Source organism: Poeciliopsis prolifica, unplaced genomic scaffold (genome assembly GCF_027474105.1).
Source record: "Poeciliopsis prolifica strain line A6 unplaced genomic scaffold, Auburn_PproV2 SCAFFOLD026, whole genome shotgun sequence".
NCBI lineage: Eukaryota > Metazoa > Chordata > Actinopteri > Cyprinodontiformes > Poeciliidae > Poeciliopsis > Poeciliopsis prolifica.
This window is the reverse complement of record NW_026562401.1, coordinates 7150427-7166591: the sequence shown is the minus strand read 5'-3', so window position 1 is coordinate 7166591 and position 16165 is coordinate 7150427. Positions and strand designations below refer to the sequence as shown.

At 39.8% G+C, this 16165-nt stretch overlaps 1 protein-coding gene across 1 annotated transcript; it reads right to left on the bottom strand.

Moving 5' to 3' along the window:
- Positions 1 to 8189: 8189 nt before the first annotated feature.
- Positions 8190 to 14563, bottom strand: LOC129371372 (carcinoembryonic antigen-related cell adhesion molecule 5-like). Its single transcript, XM_055047943.1, has 8 exons — positions 13766 to 14563; positions 13201 to 13533; positions 11965 to 12246; positions 11362 to 11628; positions 10919 to 11206; positions 10051 to 10311; positions 9424 to 9711; positions 8190 to 9255 (listed from the first exon to the last, which is right to left on the bottom strand). The coding sequence occupies exons 1-8, from the start codon at positions 13866 to 13868 to the stop codon at positions 9146 to 9148; spliced, it is 1932 nt and encodes a 643-aa protein (XP_054903918.1). The 5' UTR covers positions 13869 to 14563; the 3' UTR covers positions 8190 to 9145.
- Positions 14564 to 16165: the final 1602 nt, after the last annotated feature.

Sequence of the window (16165 nt, the reverse complement as noted above, 5' to 3'; positions counted from 1 at the left end):
GGCACACCCTGCCCCCTAATCCCAGGCCCGCAGGCTGTCTGCCACAGCTTCAGCTTATTTAAACAGGATGTGATTCTTTAAAGTCACGGACGAGTCCGGGTGTTAAGTCTGGTTCGATAAGGGTTTGTTTCTTTGTTGTTTCTTTTATATTTAGGGGTCGTGCTGTCTGAGTATCTCGTTTTGCTCCCGTAATTCTGCCTATTTTTCATTTAAATACGCGTAGTTGGTCGATCTCTTGTGCGGCTCTAGCTGGCCACCAGAGAGCGGCGCTTAAGGCAATACATGTTTTCTAAGGCGTCGGGTACGCATCTGCTATTCTACTTCCCGAATTCAGCGCGAACCGGTTTGTCTTAAACTCAAGTTGCCAACAACCTCTGGCGTTAAGAGCCCACGCTCATCGCTAAACAAGCATTTAGCATAATCGCCTAGTCCGAAAATTAATATAAGTCTCACCAGTATTTCAGTAGTTTTTGTATATTCGTGCAATTCGAATGTATTATGGGAATTTGAGTCTCAAGCTCATGATAACGCAGTTCATGGCTTTCTCATGGTCTCCTGCTACCATCTGCTGGACAAATTTAGAAGTGACGATCATGTCAATCAGGATTTATACCTTTCATTCATTTCCTCTTCTGCATTCCCCGTAGAACTCGCTCAGCCTATGAAAGAAGCCAGGTCTTTGCTGCCTGTCACTACTCACGGCCATTACTCTCCCTGAGCTGATCCATCCTTCTTAGAACCAACGCTCGACTAAATGACACTATATCCCTTCCTGTGTTCAGCACGTAATGGCACAAAATCGGGTTTTGCCCTTCTACTACTTCCTCGTTTACGTCGTCCGGCAATCAGTCACCAAGTCCTGCTCAGTTATGAATCCGTCTCCCTTACTCCTCCAGTTCTCTCAGATACTTTAAGACGTCCAGTTCTCACCTTCATCACTCACCGTCTCGATGATTGTTGATCCAAACTTGTCACGTCCAGTTCTGCCTGTCGGAATTATTTTCTGTGTAGCGCTTCAGCGATCTAGCACATCATCTAGTCTCTCCTCGATCCTTAGTCAAGGTATCTCCGTTACAAAGGGTCTTCTTTCACCAAGCGCCCCCATCATCCGCTTCCTTCCTAGCATCGTTCGAATTTCTTAGTCCGTTCCCAATCCTTCCCTGACCACTTCAACCTCCTCATAAGCTTCCCAAACGAAAGGCACTACTATCTTTCTGCACCCACAGCCGGTTCAGCATAACCATTGTCCAAGTGTTCCTACAGCTTCTATCTATCGCTCGGCCATCGGCCATCCTCAGTCTTCCATTTCATGTCGGACTGAACTTCAGCTGTGCGTGAAGCTCAACGTTCTTATCCGCTACGTGAGTATCTTTCAAATGCCTGGCGATGGTGCACCGACAGTCTTTAACACATTCTTACCTAGTAATCCGGCAGACCAGCGGCCTTCGGCCTTTAGTTAGCGCTGACACATCATTCACAGCTCAAAACGCGGCTCGTGCCCCTCGGAGGGCCCCCGCCAACGACGCGGCTCGCACCCCTCGGAGGGCCCCCTCCAACCCTTCCAGCCCCTCGGAGGGCCCCCTCCAGCCCCTCGGAGGGCCCCCTCCAGCCCCTCGGAGGGCCCCCTCCAGCCCCTCCAGCCCCTCGGAGGGCCCCCTCCAACAACGCGGCTCGCGCCCCTCGGGGCCCCCTCCAACAATGCGGCTCGCGCCCCTCGGAGGGCCCCCGCAACAGCAGCGTGGTATTAATAAAAAAAAAAAAAAAAAAAAATATTTATATACTTTACTACTTAAGTATTTCGAAGTACAGGGCATTTCAGATACTTTAAGACTTTTAACCAAGTAACATTTCAGTCAGTGACTCCGACTCTACAAAAGTCACATTTTGGAGAGGTTCCTATTCTTTCACCAGAGTGTAGTACTTGTACAACATCGCCCCGCAATATTGCTGCGCCTCAATAGTGCAGACAACAGGTCAGCTAGGTCGACCAAGCCCTCTTGCCTAAGCTTCGCCGTACCAACCACCTGCTCGGCGATCCTCAGCCAGGAGCTGTTAATTCTACCTCATACTCTGTCATCATGTCCAACGTCCTCGCCTTCATCACCCACTGTCAACCTTCGTCAGTCAAATCCCCTATATTCTCAGTCGTTCGCAGGAATCAATCTTCACGCAAAACTTTCGCAACCAAGCACAGCACCAGTCTCCTTTCGAACCCAGCCGCGAAACTTCTACTCTTTGACCTCTAAGCATTCCACCAGGTATCCCAACCGCTGAAGCCTATCACTCTCCCTCTACCCATAAAGCTCATCACCGTGCTCCGAGCTTGTACTTTCTCCAACTACGTTAAAGCGCTCCTCTCCTGCGCTCTTCTCCAAGCATCCTATGGTTTCCTCAGGTCGGGCGAGTTCGCCTCAGCTTCTCCAGTCTTCAACCCTCCAATAGATTTATCAATCTCCGATATCAAGTTTTTCCCCAACCATTACACCCTCCTAATCACGCACTCCAAAATTAAAGGTCTTCGTACTTTTTCTATCGCACGCATAGACAGCCATCTTGCCCCTTCCGTGCCACACTCAAATTCGTGTGCAAAAGGCATCAAATCTATCAGGAAGCTAAACCCCAGTTTATAGCTCCCGTAGGCTTCCCCACGACCGCAGAGTCGTTTATCCGCCACCTCCGCCCTATTTTACGAGAAGGCGGCCTTCTCCTGGATCATTATTCAGGACATCCATTTAGAATAGGCGCTGCTACGTCCGCCCCAGCACTAGGCATCCCCATCGCTTCCCTCCTCCAGCTCGGCCGCTGGTCATCTTCGGCTTTCACTTCCTACATCAGACCCAATCTCGCAACAGTGCTCGAAGCCCAACGCTCCATGTCATCAGGTGAGCAGTCAGCACGACTGGCGTTGTAGTTTTGTTTTTGTTTTTTTTTTTTGGGCCATTTTAACAATTAAATATTTAGGCGAACCGGCCAGACCAGAGACCCTCAGCCTGCAGCCCGGCAGCAACCGATCCCCTCTCGGCTCCACTTAGCGCATCGTGCTCATCAGGCCCCGTACACGTCTGTAAGTCCCCGCCAACGACGCGGCTCGCGCCTAGCAAGTCTATCAGACTGCAGGCCCCCGCCAACGACGCGGCTCGCGCCTAACAAGTCTATCAGACTGCAGGCCCCCGCCAACGACGCGGCTCGCGCCTAACAAGTCTATCAGACTGCAGGCCCCCGCCAACGACGCGGCTCGCGCCTATCAAGTCTATCAGACTGTAGGCCCCCGCTTCAGAGCCCGCATACAGTCCGTCGGACTGCAGGCAGGTAGGCCTCGGCCGGCACCCTCTCTTTTGGGGGGTAAGACTAGTGAGCTTCGCCGGACTCAGCATCTTCACCCGGCGATCTACGCTCGCTAGTCTTCCGCCGGTTCGAGCGCCAAAGATTTGTTCATTAAAAATCCTCTAACTGTTTATTTTCTCTGTGTGAGTTGATCCAGATTGAAATGGAGCTAAGGCGTAAATTCAAGCTGGGAGACAGAACACAGCTGATCCTCAACACAGCTGATCTACAAACACAGCTGATCCTCTCCAATGATGTCACACCCTGCTGCGGCCAATCAGGATCGGTGCCCTGGCGCGTCCCAGCCAATCAACGTCAAGCCGGTCCATTCAAGAGTCGAGCCTCCGGGGATCGGCCCGCTCGTCAGCTGTGCTTCGCCCACCTCCTCCCCATCTCCACCCTCAGCCCGACGTCCATTCTCCACGCGCTTTACGCGCTCCTCCATCCGAGGCTCTGCTCCATCACCAGTATTCGGACCGGGGGGTAAGACTAGTGAGCTTCGCCGGACTCAGCATCTTCCCCCGGCGATCTACGCTCGCTAGTCTTCCGCCGGTTCGAGCGCCAAAGATTTGTTCATTAAAAATCCTCTAACTGCTTATTTTCTCTGTGTGAGTTGATCCAGATTGAAGTTCTTTATGAAATGAACCAAGCAGTAAGGTTCCTGTAACAGAGCATAACTAGAAAACATAACCTTTCCTTTAAGACTTTCATTTGTCTATGGAAAATAGAATAATGTCTAAAACATTATAGATGCTGAAAACTGACAACACAGATGGAAAAATGACACAAAATAACAAATCACATAACGATTGTCTGCCACTTAATAAACGGTCTGAAAAATTTTAAAAATAAGTCCCTTTACAAAGCATCTCATATTTTAATCAAGGCATGTTTGACATGGTTCAATTGAGTTTATTGACTACAAACAAATTCACAACAATTTTGTCTTGATACACTTTACAAAAAAGTTGATTCAGTCAAAACACGCATATTTTATGTAACTCCATAACCTTATCTAGCTGTGAATAAGTGAACAAAAAAATCACTGAATTATCTGAACTGTAAAATTCAAATAATCATCTGATTCATGTATGTTAGAGCCTTCGGTTTCTAACATACAGAACCTGGAGGTGGCTCCATGTGGCGTGATTTGAGCGAGTTTCATATGCATACCCCTTTAATTTATAATTTCTTCAGAGAGATCTGCGCCCAGTGACGCTCAGCTTGGTGGTGCAAAAAACTGTCTTTGCCATACTAATTCTCAAGATATCACAAAGAACAGAACAATATGAAGAGAAAATGTTAAATTAGTAATTTCAAAATTAAAAAAGTAACTTTGATTCATTTAGCAATTTAACATTAACAGGTTTTATTTGTTTTTGAGCATTTATACCTGTTTGTTTTCCTACTAGGCTAAATTCCCCCCTTTGAATTAAAAAGGCTTTACAAAAACTTAGTTGTTGAAATCCCACAAATAATACATAAGTTCCTTTAAATAAATATTGCTCTTATATAAAGAAATCTAAAAAATAAGCCTCCATCTTACAAATGGACAATGTAAAGATTTGAACTCTGATAAACACTTGTAATTTTATATGAACAGTTTAATTTTTAATTTTTTCATTTCTTTTATATTTATAACTTGATTTCGTTTGATTGGATAGACCTGATGAATGAACAACAAGATGTCTGTCACAGTTCAGCTCATGATGAGAGCAGTTGTTTGTGACATGCAGTCTTTTCTGACCTAGATTACAATAAATGTAGGACAATCTGCATGCTGCTCTTTGGACCTTTCTGTCATAGCTTCAGCTTTGGAGTAAACATGGTTTTATTCACCCGGTGTTTATAATTCAATACTACTTGCATAAACCAATTTCTGACTTTAAAGTTTTGCAAAAATGAGAATGTTAGTTTTATAACTGTGTTTGGCAAATTTTACCAACATTAGCAGCATATATACCATTTATACCATTTTCAAAGTGTGTAAAGAAAGTGAAAATGTTCTCATTTCTACATATTAATTTACCATGATAGTCTCATTTCCTATTGTAAACATGACTGTTTATATTTATTTCAATGTGGCATTGACGTTGAAAGCAATCAAAAAATGTCCTGGACCTGTGCAGGCGTACATGCCAATGAAAACTTTGATTTTTAATCACAGACATGAACATTTTATCTCTTAAACTTCTATTTATTTTGAATAAAAACAGTTCTTCCTGAGACAGCACCGAATAAAAACAAAACTGTTTTGTTATTTTTGTCTCTTTCAAATACTTCAAACATTTCAAACCCATCAAGATAACCTTTATGTTGTTGACAGAGAATTATGAACAAATATATCAAAGCTGACATTAAAGTTTAATCTGCTCTATATTATGATTTCAGTTTTGTGTTTTACCAAAGCAGTTAAATACAAGGTGAGGAGTTTCTTAACATATTTGAAGATAATTAAATACTGGTACTCGTGTTAATGATTACCTAATCAGGGACTTCTAGAGTTTTCAATGTTACTTCCTTTACTTGTGTTTACCTCCCATAACTAAACAGCAGACAAGCAAGGAAAGCAGGATCTGTTTTTCCATCTGTGCCTGATGAAACAACATGGAAACAGTATTTAAGTAGATGTTGTCTCTTGCATAATACAACTACAAATAAAAAAAATTAGAAATCAATTTTATCCTCTTCTGCTGAATAATCATACACCAAAGTTTTTGTTTGTTTCCAACAACTGTGCACAAAGATGATGAAAAAGCTTACGTTTTAGAAGGTAGGTTTATAAAACTCTGAAATTAAATGTGCCATCATTCTACACATGTTGGCAGGTTTTTGTTTATGCATGTTCAAGAGTACATTTGATATGATCATGCTATTATTAAATTGCATCTTGTATCTCACAGTGTTGTGTACCTGTGTAATTCTACCTGGGAAAACACAAATTTATTTTATCTTTTGGAGACATTTTGACCTATATTAAATGCAAAACAGCTTCCTTATTGTACCAGTGAACACATTTCTGGTTCTGTATTTATCAAGTTATATTATTTTATTGTCTACCTCTTTATGACTTAACAGCATTTCCATGTTGGAGAAAATGACAGCTGAATCCAAAGTTCACAAACCCTCAGAGTTCTGCTATACCTGTGTTTCATATAATCTCTCCAGTTTTAGATAGGAACATTCAGAATCTTATTGAATTAGTTAAGGAGGCACCAGCAGCCAAGTCCAAAGTTTACAGGAACTAAAAGACTGGAGCTATAATTATGCACAAAATATGTCTCATGACTAAACCTTCCACGGTGACATATATGTAAAACAATCTTCAATGTAAAAAGTGAAAAAAATTTGTGTCAGAGTTGAAATGGCATAAGGTATTTTATTGTTGTCATAAGCCAGATTAGCTGTTTGATTTATCTCATAACAGAAATATATCATGTATTTTATAAAGAGACTTTTTTTGTCATTTTAAACATCACTATCACTCAAAAGAATCGTATGGCATATTAAAAGGTCAAAGTCTCAAATTTGAGACTTTGACAAGCAAAAAATAGTTTCATGCAGCCCTGGTAGAGAACAGGACAGAAATACAAACATTTTGTCATTCATAAAGCTTTACTTTCACGTGCTGATCCTTTACTATCAAGTTATTCAAAATTCTAGAAAATTTTTAATTTAAAATCTATTTAATTTCACCAAGAAGGTTGCTTTTGTAATTAAATAAGGCAGGCATCATTCAAAAGACTTCAAAACAATTTAAAGAAATCTAATACTTTTCATCTGTTTTCACAAATATGTCACTTAAAAAATACATATATAACTTTATTTAAATCCATGACTTGTATTTAATATAATTCTCAGTATTCAATACACAAAGCCTTATTGGTAACAGCCAAGAAAGCCTTCACTTAGTAACCATGTTTTTTATTTGTCATCTTTCCACTTTTTAACTTGGTAATTGATAAGGGCATCAAATATGGAGGCTTCTTTTGAAGTTAAGCTTTCCAGAAAACCATGACTGCCAATTTTTAGTGAAAAAATCTAAATTGTTTAAAAAATTACTTTATATCATTATTTTCCTCTAGATATTAGTATTTTTGTTGTTGCTCAGTTTAAACTTCTAAAACTGTTGCTAAAAGAACTATTTGTTAATGGTTCATAAATTAATGTTTGACAGTTTCACTTCATGTTTTTGCTGTTGTCAGATCCTACAGCAAATAGTAGTATTACATTCAGTGGTGACTGGATGCATATTTCCCCATTTCTGGTTGCTGCTGAGCTCCTGCAGCTTAAGTAGGCGCAGCTGGTTCCATTCTGCTTCTTAATGAGCAGAGGATAAAGCTGAGTGTGGAACTGATCTTAGGCACCATTATCCCTTAATGAAGGTTTTGTTTTCCACATTTTTATAAGGGGTGAAATATGACTGTTGCTGAGAACAGGTTGATGGTTCTTTCTTTGTCATCCAGTTGAGTGAGGCCTTGTATTTGAAAACAGGAGGTCCAGTGTCTGGAATATATTTTGTTTGATACTCTGGATGTTTATTTACAGTCATATTTGTTTCAGGGTCCCCCTTTGAAACATCAAAATTCTTCTGCTTATGTTTTTTAAATAAACCATGAATAATACCCTCCTGGGGTTTTTTTTGTCTCTTAATTCCTTAGATATTTATTGTCACACAGCCACCCCCAGCCTGCCTTGGGAAAGTAAAAGATATTCAGTGATAAAATGAAGCCTCATCTTTATTTTTACACTCAATATAATAACATGAAAACATACATTTTAATCTACATCATTCCTGAAATTAATTAGTTTGTATTAGGTTTAATACACAGCAACTACACAACTACCTGTTGACATATTTCTATTTGAAGTTTTCTGTTTAGACAAGAAATAAAATGGAAAAATAGAATAAATTAGACATTTATAAATATTCATCATACTCTATTGTCCTATGCTAGTTTTAATTAGAGTAATATATAAAATAATACAATAATGACCGTTGCATGAATATTGTTTTACACTTACTATTATATTGAATACATCAATAAGATACAAATGATAGTAAAAACATTCAAACCTGAAATTATAAAATAACGTCTCCACAATAAAAGCAAAGCTGTCCATGTCTGTCCACAAGACACAAAAATTATACCATTTTTGGTGTTAAGGTATAATCTAAATATTTATTAACTGAAAATTATTAATAATTTCTTTAAAATTTATCTTCTTTATGTATGTCATACGGTCCCTTAACTTGCAATCATAATTGCTACACAATACCTTGACAAAATCAAATTATCTTTACACACAAAGCAAGCAGCAGTATGAAGAAAGTAAGGAATTATATTTTTTAACAAGACAATAATTCAGACTTTTTGCTGTTGTAGACTAATCCAGATTAACCAGAGACCATGAATAGAACCATTGAAATAATTGGTACAATCAAACCTATTAGAAGGGACAGCATGGTTAATTTTGAACTTTCAAATATCAGTATGGCCGGAAATACTATTTTAGATGCATTTTAGATCAGATTAAAATATAATTTTCTTGTCAAAGATGGGTGCTACAGACTGATGCTGTTGGGATACTTCTCTTCTAAATAAATAAGGAAACTAGTGGTAGTTAATGGTAAGATGGAAAGCATTAAGTCAAAGACAATATTTGAAGAACCTCCTAAATGCAGCACAGGACAAGACACTTGGTTGAGATGTTCGATATAATAAGGTTATGTTATTATAGGTCCACCAATTGTAGTTCTGATTCTTCTGAACATTAGTGAGTTTGAGCTCCGATCCAGAATCAGGCAGAAATTTTCAATTCAGTGAAAAATGTCAGGAGGACTGGAGTCAGCTGAATGAAACAGATGGATGTCCGATCCTTCTGGATATTTTTGAGAAGGTAATTTTAAGTTGACTTTGTCTGGGCCATCTGTAATTGTGGAGAACAAGGTGTTTCACTTGATATGAATTTTTAAAAATGTGTTTCTTATATTTTTCCAAATTATGTAAAAATAGCAACAAACAACAACCATTAAGCTCCAATAACTATGATATTGTTTGATTTCGAACAAAGTTACCTAATTAATGAAAAACTCACAGCTGACAGAGAGGTGCGAAGGATCACTGTTAGCACTGCTGACAGGATTAGACACATGACAGCTGTATGATCCATGATCATATCTGGTCACATTGATTATAGTCAGCTTGGATCCTCCATCAATGATATCAGTGATCTGAACTCTGTCACTGGTTGTGACCTCAGAGCTGCTGTTCATCCAGAGGAAGGAGAGAGACGATCCAGAGGAGGAGCAGGAGAAGCTGACAGACCCACTGAACTCAATCAAGTGGTTAATATCTTGAGTAACCTTTACATTAGAGACTGGCTCTGTGAGTGTAAAAAGCAAAAGAAATCAGTTCTACATGACAATCAAGTACAAATGAAGAAAAATTCAATTAGAAGAGAAATTTGTTATTACAAAAGGACACTACACATTTCTCTGTAAAATTCAGTTTTAAAAAGGTTTTTAGGACAAGTGGCTGAAACTTTATGGTGAAACAAGCACGGTCTGTGTTTAGAAAAAAAACATGTTTTACTTGCTATTGCAGGAGTTGTTGAAAACTCACATAAACTAAGTTATAAAAAAAAAGATACTTTTTTAAATGTCCTTTCTCTTTCATCTGGCATTTTTTACTTTTACATTATCTTTTACTTTATTAAACTTACCCACTATGGATAGGAGTAAAAGTTGAGATGTTTGATATTTTAAGGTTCTGCTGTTAAAGGCCCGACAGCTGTAGTTTCCACTCTGACTCTTTTGAACATTAAGGAGTTCAAGCACAGATCCAGAAGCAGACAGACTTTTTCCATTAAAGAACCAATCAAAAGAGGCATCAGGTCTGGAGTCAGCTGAACAAGACAAACGGATGTTCGACCCTTCTGGATATGTTTCAGTAGGTGATTCTAAGTTGACTTTCTCTGGGCCATCTGAAATTGTAGATAACAATTAATATTAATTCTACACATTGACATCATAGCCATATTTTTGATGTCATCACTGAAATAAGAACTGATTTATAAATATGATGTTTTACTTGATCTGATTTTAGAAAATCTTATATTTTCCCTATTTTTGTATAAATAGCAACAAAAAACAGCAATTAAGTTCCAAGAAAGGTTCTATTGTTTCTATGAAATGAAATGAAATTTTATTTCGAACATGATAGTAGTATAAAGTCATGCACAAGAACAAGGAATGCAAAAGACATATTTTTATGTCTTAACATGCTCAAAAAGGAGTAGGAAGAAGTAAGAAACTTATGAACTCCTGCTCCCTAAACTCATACATTTTCAGACGGACCCTCATAAATAAATCTAATAAAAAAATAAAATAAACAGGTTAATTAATTTCCATTTTATCTAGGTTTACTTATGTCAAAATATATACATCTGTATCCAAACATATGTGGTAGCCTCAATTTACATAAAAACATTAATGTTAACGCTCACCCATATTTCTATATCTTGTGAAAAGAAAGAAAACCTGGAGGAAATGTTTGTCAAAAGGAGGATATGATAGTGATGAAAAACTCACAGCTGACAGAAAAGTGTACAGGATCACTCTTGGCACTGCTGACAGGATTAGACACATGACAGCTGTAAGATCCATCATCATATCTGGTCACATTGATTATAGTCAGCTTGGATCCTCCATCAATGATATCAGTGATTTGAACTCTGTCACTTGATGTGACCTCAGAGCTGCTGTTCATCCAGAGGAAGGAGAGAGACGATCCAGAGGAGGAGCAGAAGAAGCTGACAGACCCACTGAACTCAATCAAGTGGGTAACATCTTGAATGATCTTTACATTAGAGACTCGCTCTGGGTGGGAAAAACAAATCAAAAAAAGTCCTGCATGACAGTAAAGTACAACTGAAGAGAAACTTAATCAAAAGAGACATGAATGAGTAGTTTCTTTTCTCAGAAGACCTGGAATATGTACAGATTTATTTTTACAAAATGTTTTTCATACCTACCATGTACAGAGACAAGTGAAGGTTCAGAGGTTTGATATCTCATAGTTTTGCTGTTAAAGGCTCGACAGCTGTAGCTTCCACTCTGACTCATCTGGATATTCACCAGTTGGAGCAATGGACCGCTACTGGACAGCTTGTCTCCATTCAGAAACCACTGATATTCAGCAGAAGGTGATGAGTCAGCAGAGCAGGTCAGATTAATATCTGATCCTTTCTCATAATGTTCCTGTGATGGATACACTTCTATCTGTACATTATCCGGACCATCTGAGAGTAAACATTAAAAAAAAATCATGTGAAGTAGATGATGGACTAAACAACAATGAAAGTACTCTATTATTAACAGGAACTCATATGTTCTATACTCAAAGTAATTTCCATGAACTGCTAAATAATGCATGATAGTTTATAAAAAAAAAAGAAGTGGTTAGTTTACAGCAATAAAGCTTGGCAAAATTGTGTCATGATGAAATTGTTTTGTATTCTGTCTCACAATTTTGTTTATTTTTGTTGAATTCATGAAAACACATTAAAGTGAACAGATCTCTAGTGTTTGCATGTGTCTTTCTTAATATGCAAATATGAGCACAAATATAAACTTACAGTTAACAGAGATGTTTACTGGATCACTGATGACAGAACTGACAGGATTAGACACATGACATGTGTATGATCCCTGGTCATTTCGGGTCACATTAACTATAGTTAGAATGGAGTTTTCTTCATTTGTACTGATCCGAACTCTGTCACTGGGTGTGACCTGAGAGCTGTCTTTCATCCAGAGGAAGGAAAGAGAAGATCCAGAAGAGGAGCAGGACAAACTTACAGAACCACTGAACTCAATCAAGTCTGCACTTAGTGGGAAAACTCTTACACTGACTGGCTCTGTTGGTGAAACAAAAAGCTGTGGTCATCAAAAAAGAAATACAAATGAATGAACTATAGCAATCAGGAACTAATTTGGTTGAAATCTTAACCCACAGTGAGGCAACATACAATTTTGACAGTATAAAGTTGTCTTGTTAATGCTGGAAAAAAAAACTTTAATCTTCAAATAACATGATCAAACTTTATGGTTTTCACTTGAAATTACATGTATTATATATACTTTTCTGGATTTTCTTTAGACTAAAACCGATATTTGAAATAACTTAAATTGTTTTAAATCTGCAACCTAATGCATGAACTGTACAACTGTGAGATTTTAAATACGTTGCAATTAAATCCACCTTTCAATCAACTAACACCAAACCATGCAACTTTTACTCAGTGTAGCCCATATCAAGTAACTTACACACTGAGGCAAAGTACAGAAGAAAACCTTCTGTCGTGTTAACAAGGAAAAATCTCCAATCAGCAAACTCTGCAATCAAAGTTGGAGGAATTACAGTATTTACCTTGTTCCTTCCAACTTACTCTTTTTAAGGTTCTTTTTACCTAAGTCAGCAGAAAATAATTTTTTGCAAAGCTGCTTGATGAACATTATAAGTTAAGTTTGAATGCATGGAGCACCCTGAAAGCTATGTTTAAGCAAAAAAACAACTGACAAAGTTTCTGTGCCTTTTTAATAAAACTTCAAAATTTTAAATATTCTGAATGAAATCTGATTTTAAACAATGTAGTAAACCATTTCATAAATGTATTCATTTTTACTGTCACAAAATACATTTAAAATAATCCAAATTTCAGCATAATAGTCTACTGCTCTCACTAATGGCTAAAGGGGAGCATGAGATGGGTGGAGACAAACAGATAAGGATAAAATAGTAAAATAAATTGCGGTCAAACTTTACAGACAGAAACATGTTTATTTGATGTTGGCTTTCAACATTGACTCACCATATATGTGCAGTGTGATGCGTCCTATCTTTTGATGCACTCCATCTTGAATAGTCACTAAATAACCTCCACTGTCAGTGAGTTGCAGACTCCTGAGTTCCAGAGATCCAGTAGATCTGAAGAGAGTGATCCTGCCTTCATATTCTTGTGCAGTTATGTTTTCACTAGTAAGCGAGAAAACTATGGGTTTAGGTGCAGAGCCAGAATCAAGCTGCCAGTTGACCAACGTAAATGGCGTTTCTGATGGATTCATGTTTGTTGTGAACATCACTGTCCCTCCAACAGAGGCAATCAGGGGACCATCTGGTAACACACCAGATCCATTAGATAAACCTGGAAAACAATTACAGTGAAGTATTAAAAATGTCTTAAGTTAAAAACCCATTTTGGATAAAAATGAAAGGTTAGCGTAGTATATAATGTTGGAAAATCTTTGAAGTAAATCTTAATCATGTTTGAGCTCTGTTCAAATCCCTCTAACAGATCATGTTCGGCTGATTGTTAGAAAAAAAAAACTTGACTAAGCCTTTAATTTATTTTTGAAAACATTTTACTAATTTCTTACCTGTTAAAATGACAGCCACGATAAAAATCAGTTGTAACATGGCCTTGATGTAAATCTGTAGATGTGACTGAGAGGACAGCTTAGCACTCAGATTAAAAAGCATTGCAATGAATATCAGTAAACACTTCTTGGTGTAAATTATCACAGTAATAAGAGCTGCCTACTTGAACTATAAAGTTGCCAGAGAGCTCCCTCCTGTGGTGAATAACTTTTGTGTAATCCTGAGACTATACACGAGCCGCAAGGTGAGAAAGGATCAGACATTAGTGCGTGTGAGAACCACTGTCCAGGATGAAAAGACTAAGATCCATACATACATCAGGGACAAAGCCTCAACAGACAATGTGCTCAGTGAATGTCTCAGACAACAGAGAACGGAGGTTGAGGTGCCAGAGATACCATCATGGGAGGACAAGCCCCTACATGGGATGTACCACCAGCAAATAACCCAAGTGGCTGATATCAGTAAATCCTATCCATGGCTGGAAAAAGCTGGACTGAAGGACAGCACAGAGGCCCTCATCCTGGCCGCCCAGGAACAGGCCCTAAACACCAGAGCAATAGAGGCCCAGATCTACCACACCAGACAAGACCCAAGGTGTAGGTTGTGCAAGGAGGCCCCTGAGACAGTCCAGCACATCACAGCAGGGTGCAAGATACTGGCAGGGAAAGCGTACATGGAACAACATAACCAAGTGGCAGGCATAGTGTACAGAAACATCTGTGCAGAATATGGACTGGAAACCCCGAGATCAAAGTGGGAAACACCCCCAAAGGTGGTGGAGAACGCCAGAGCTAAGATCCTGTGGGACTTCCAGATCCAGACAGACAAAAAAAAAATGGTAATGGCGAACCAACCAGACATTGTCGTAGTGGATAAACAACAGAGGAAAGCCGTTGTGGTAGATGTAGCAATACCAAGTGATTGCAACATCAGGAAAAAGGAGCACGAGAAACTGGAGAAATACCAGGGCCTCAGGGAAGAACTGGAGAGGGCCTGGAAGGTGAAGACCACAGTGGTGCCTGTGGTCATCGGGGCCCTCGGGGCAGTAACCCCCAAACTGGAGCAGTGGCTACAACAGATCCCAGGAACAACATCAGACATCTCAGTCCAGAAATGTGCAGTCCTTGGCACAGCCAAGATACTGCGCAGAACCCTCAAGCTCCCAGGCCTCTGGTATAGGACCCGAGCTCAGAGGATAAGAACCACCCGCGGTGGGTGAGAAGGGAATTTTTATATATATATATATATATATATATAAGCTGACTGGATAGCTCAATACATAAGGCATCAGTATATCACCCGAGAGGGCAGGGTTCGAATCCAGTCTGGGTCCTTAGGCAAGACCCTTCAAGCTACTGCCTACCTCATACCATGAGAGATACTAAGTTGCATAACATGCCGGCTCAGACGTCGCCTGGCCAAACAAGGTCTGCGTCAGGTGTTGGGGAACCAGAGCACCTTGATGACAAATGGGCTACTGGAACAAGACGGAAATGGGCGAGAGATGAAAATGTGGATCTGTTGGATTGCTACTACTCAAGTAACCCTAGTGAGAGAGGTTACATGCAAAGACTGGGGAAGGAATGGTTACTTCGACATCCCCAGTCAACACTAAGCGCTAAACAACTAGTAGCTCAGTGTTCCAACATCCGCAAACGGCAACTGCTATCACAACTTGAGATTGACGAGATACAACATAAATGCTACGGCAAAAGGGAGGAACCCGGATGTCAGGACTGTGGGGACTTAACTACAAGTCCCCACCCAGTGAGGGGATACACGGCCCCAATGAGCGAAACAGAGCTGAACGAGACAGCTGCTGACCTGAGAGAGAGAATCATGACAACCAGGCCTCCCCGGCGCCAATTACAACGGCTGAGTGAAGTACCATCTGAAAGTCTCATTGAGAATGTGAATGCAGCATTGAGAACGATCCCTACCAACACCATAACAGAAACCAATGAGCTGATCTACAACTCAGCATCAGTGATCCTTGAGATACTTGGCTATAAGAGCAACCATGAGACCCAATACCCACCATGGAAAAGACGGTTAGAGGCTAAAATCAAGGTAACAAGGAGGGAAGTGAGCCAACTGTCAGAGCTCCACAAGGGTGCAATGAAAAGACCAGTACCCAGAAAGTACAGGCAGATGCCCATACCTGAAGCACTCGAGACTGCCAAACAGAGGCTCCAAGCCTTGTCCAGCCGCCTAAAGAGATACACAAGGGAGAATGAATCCAGAAGGATTAACCGGCTCTTCTCCACTCAACCAGCTAGGTGTACTCTCAATGGCAGGGTAACAATAACAACAGAGCAGACCCACCAAGGCTGGAGACGGAACAATACTGGAAAGGCATATGGGAAAGGGAGGCGTCCCACAACAGCAATGCACAG

Bases quoted from the DNA above. Each gene is read 5' to 3' on its own strand.
- LOC129371372 (XM_055047943.1), bottom strand. From the start codon at position 13,868: ATGCTTTTTAATCTGAGTGCTAAGCTGTCCTCTCAGTCACATCTACAG. The intron at 12,247-13,200 runs GTGAGTCAATGT...TTTCACCAACAG, and splicing joins CATCACACTGCACATATATG to AGCCAGTCAGTGTAAGAGTT. The intron at 11,207-11,361 runs GTAGGTATGAAA...TTTCCCACCCAG, and splicing joins TTCACTTGTCTCTGTACATG to AGCGAGTCTCTAATGTAAAG.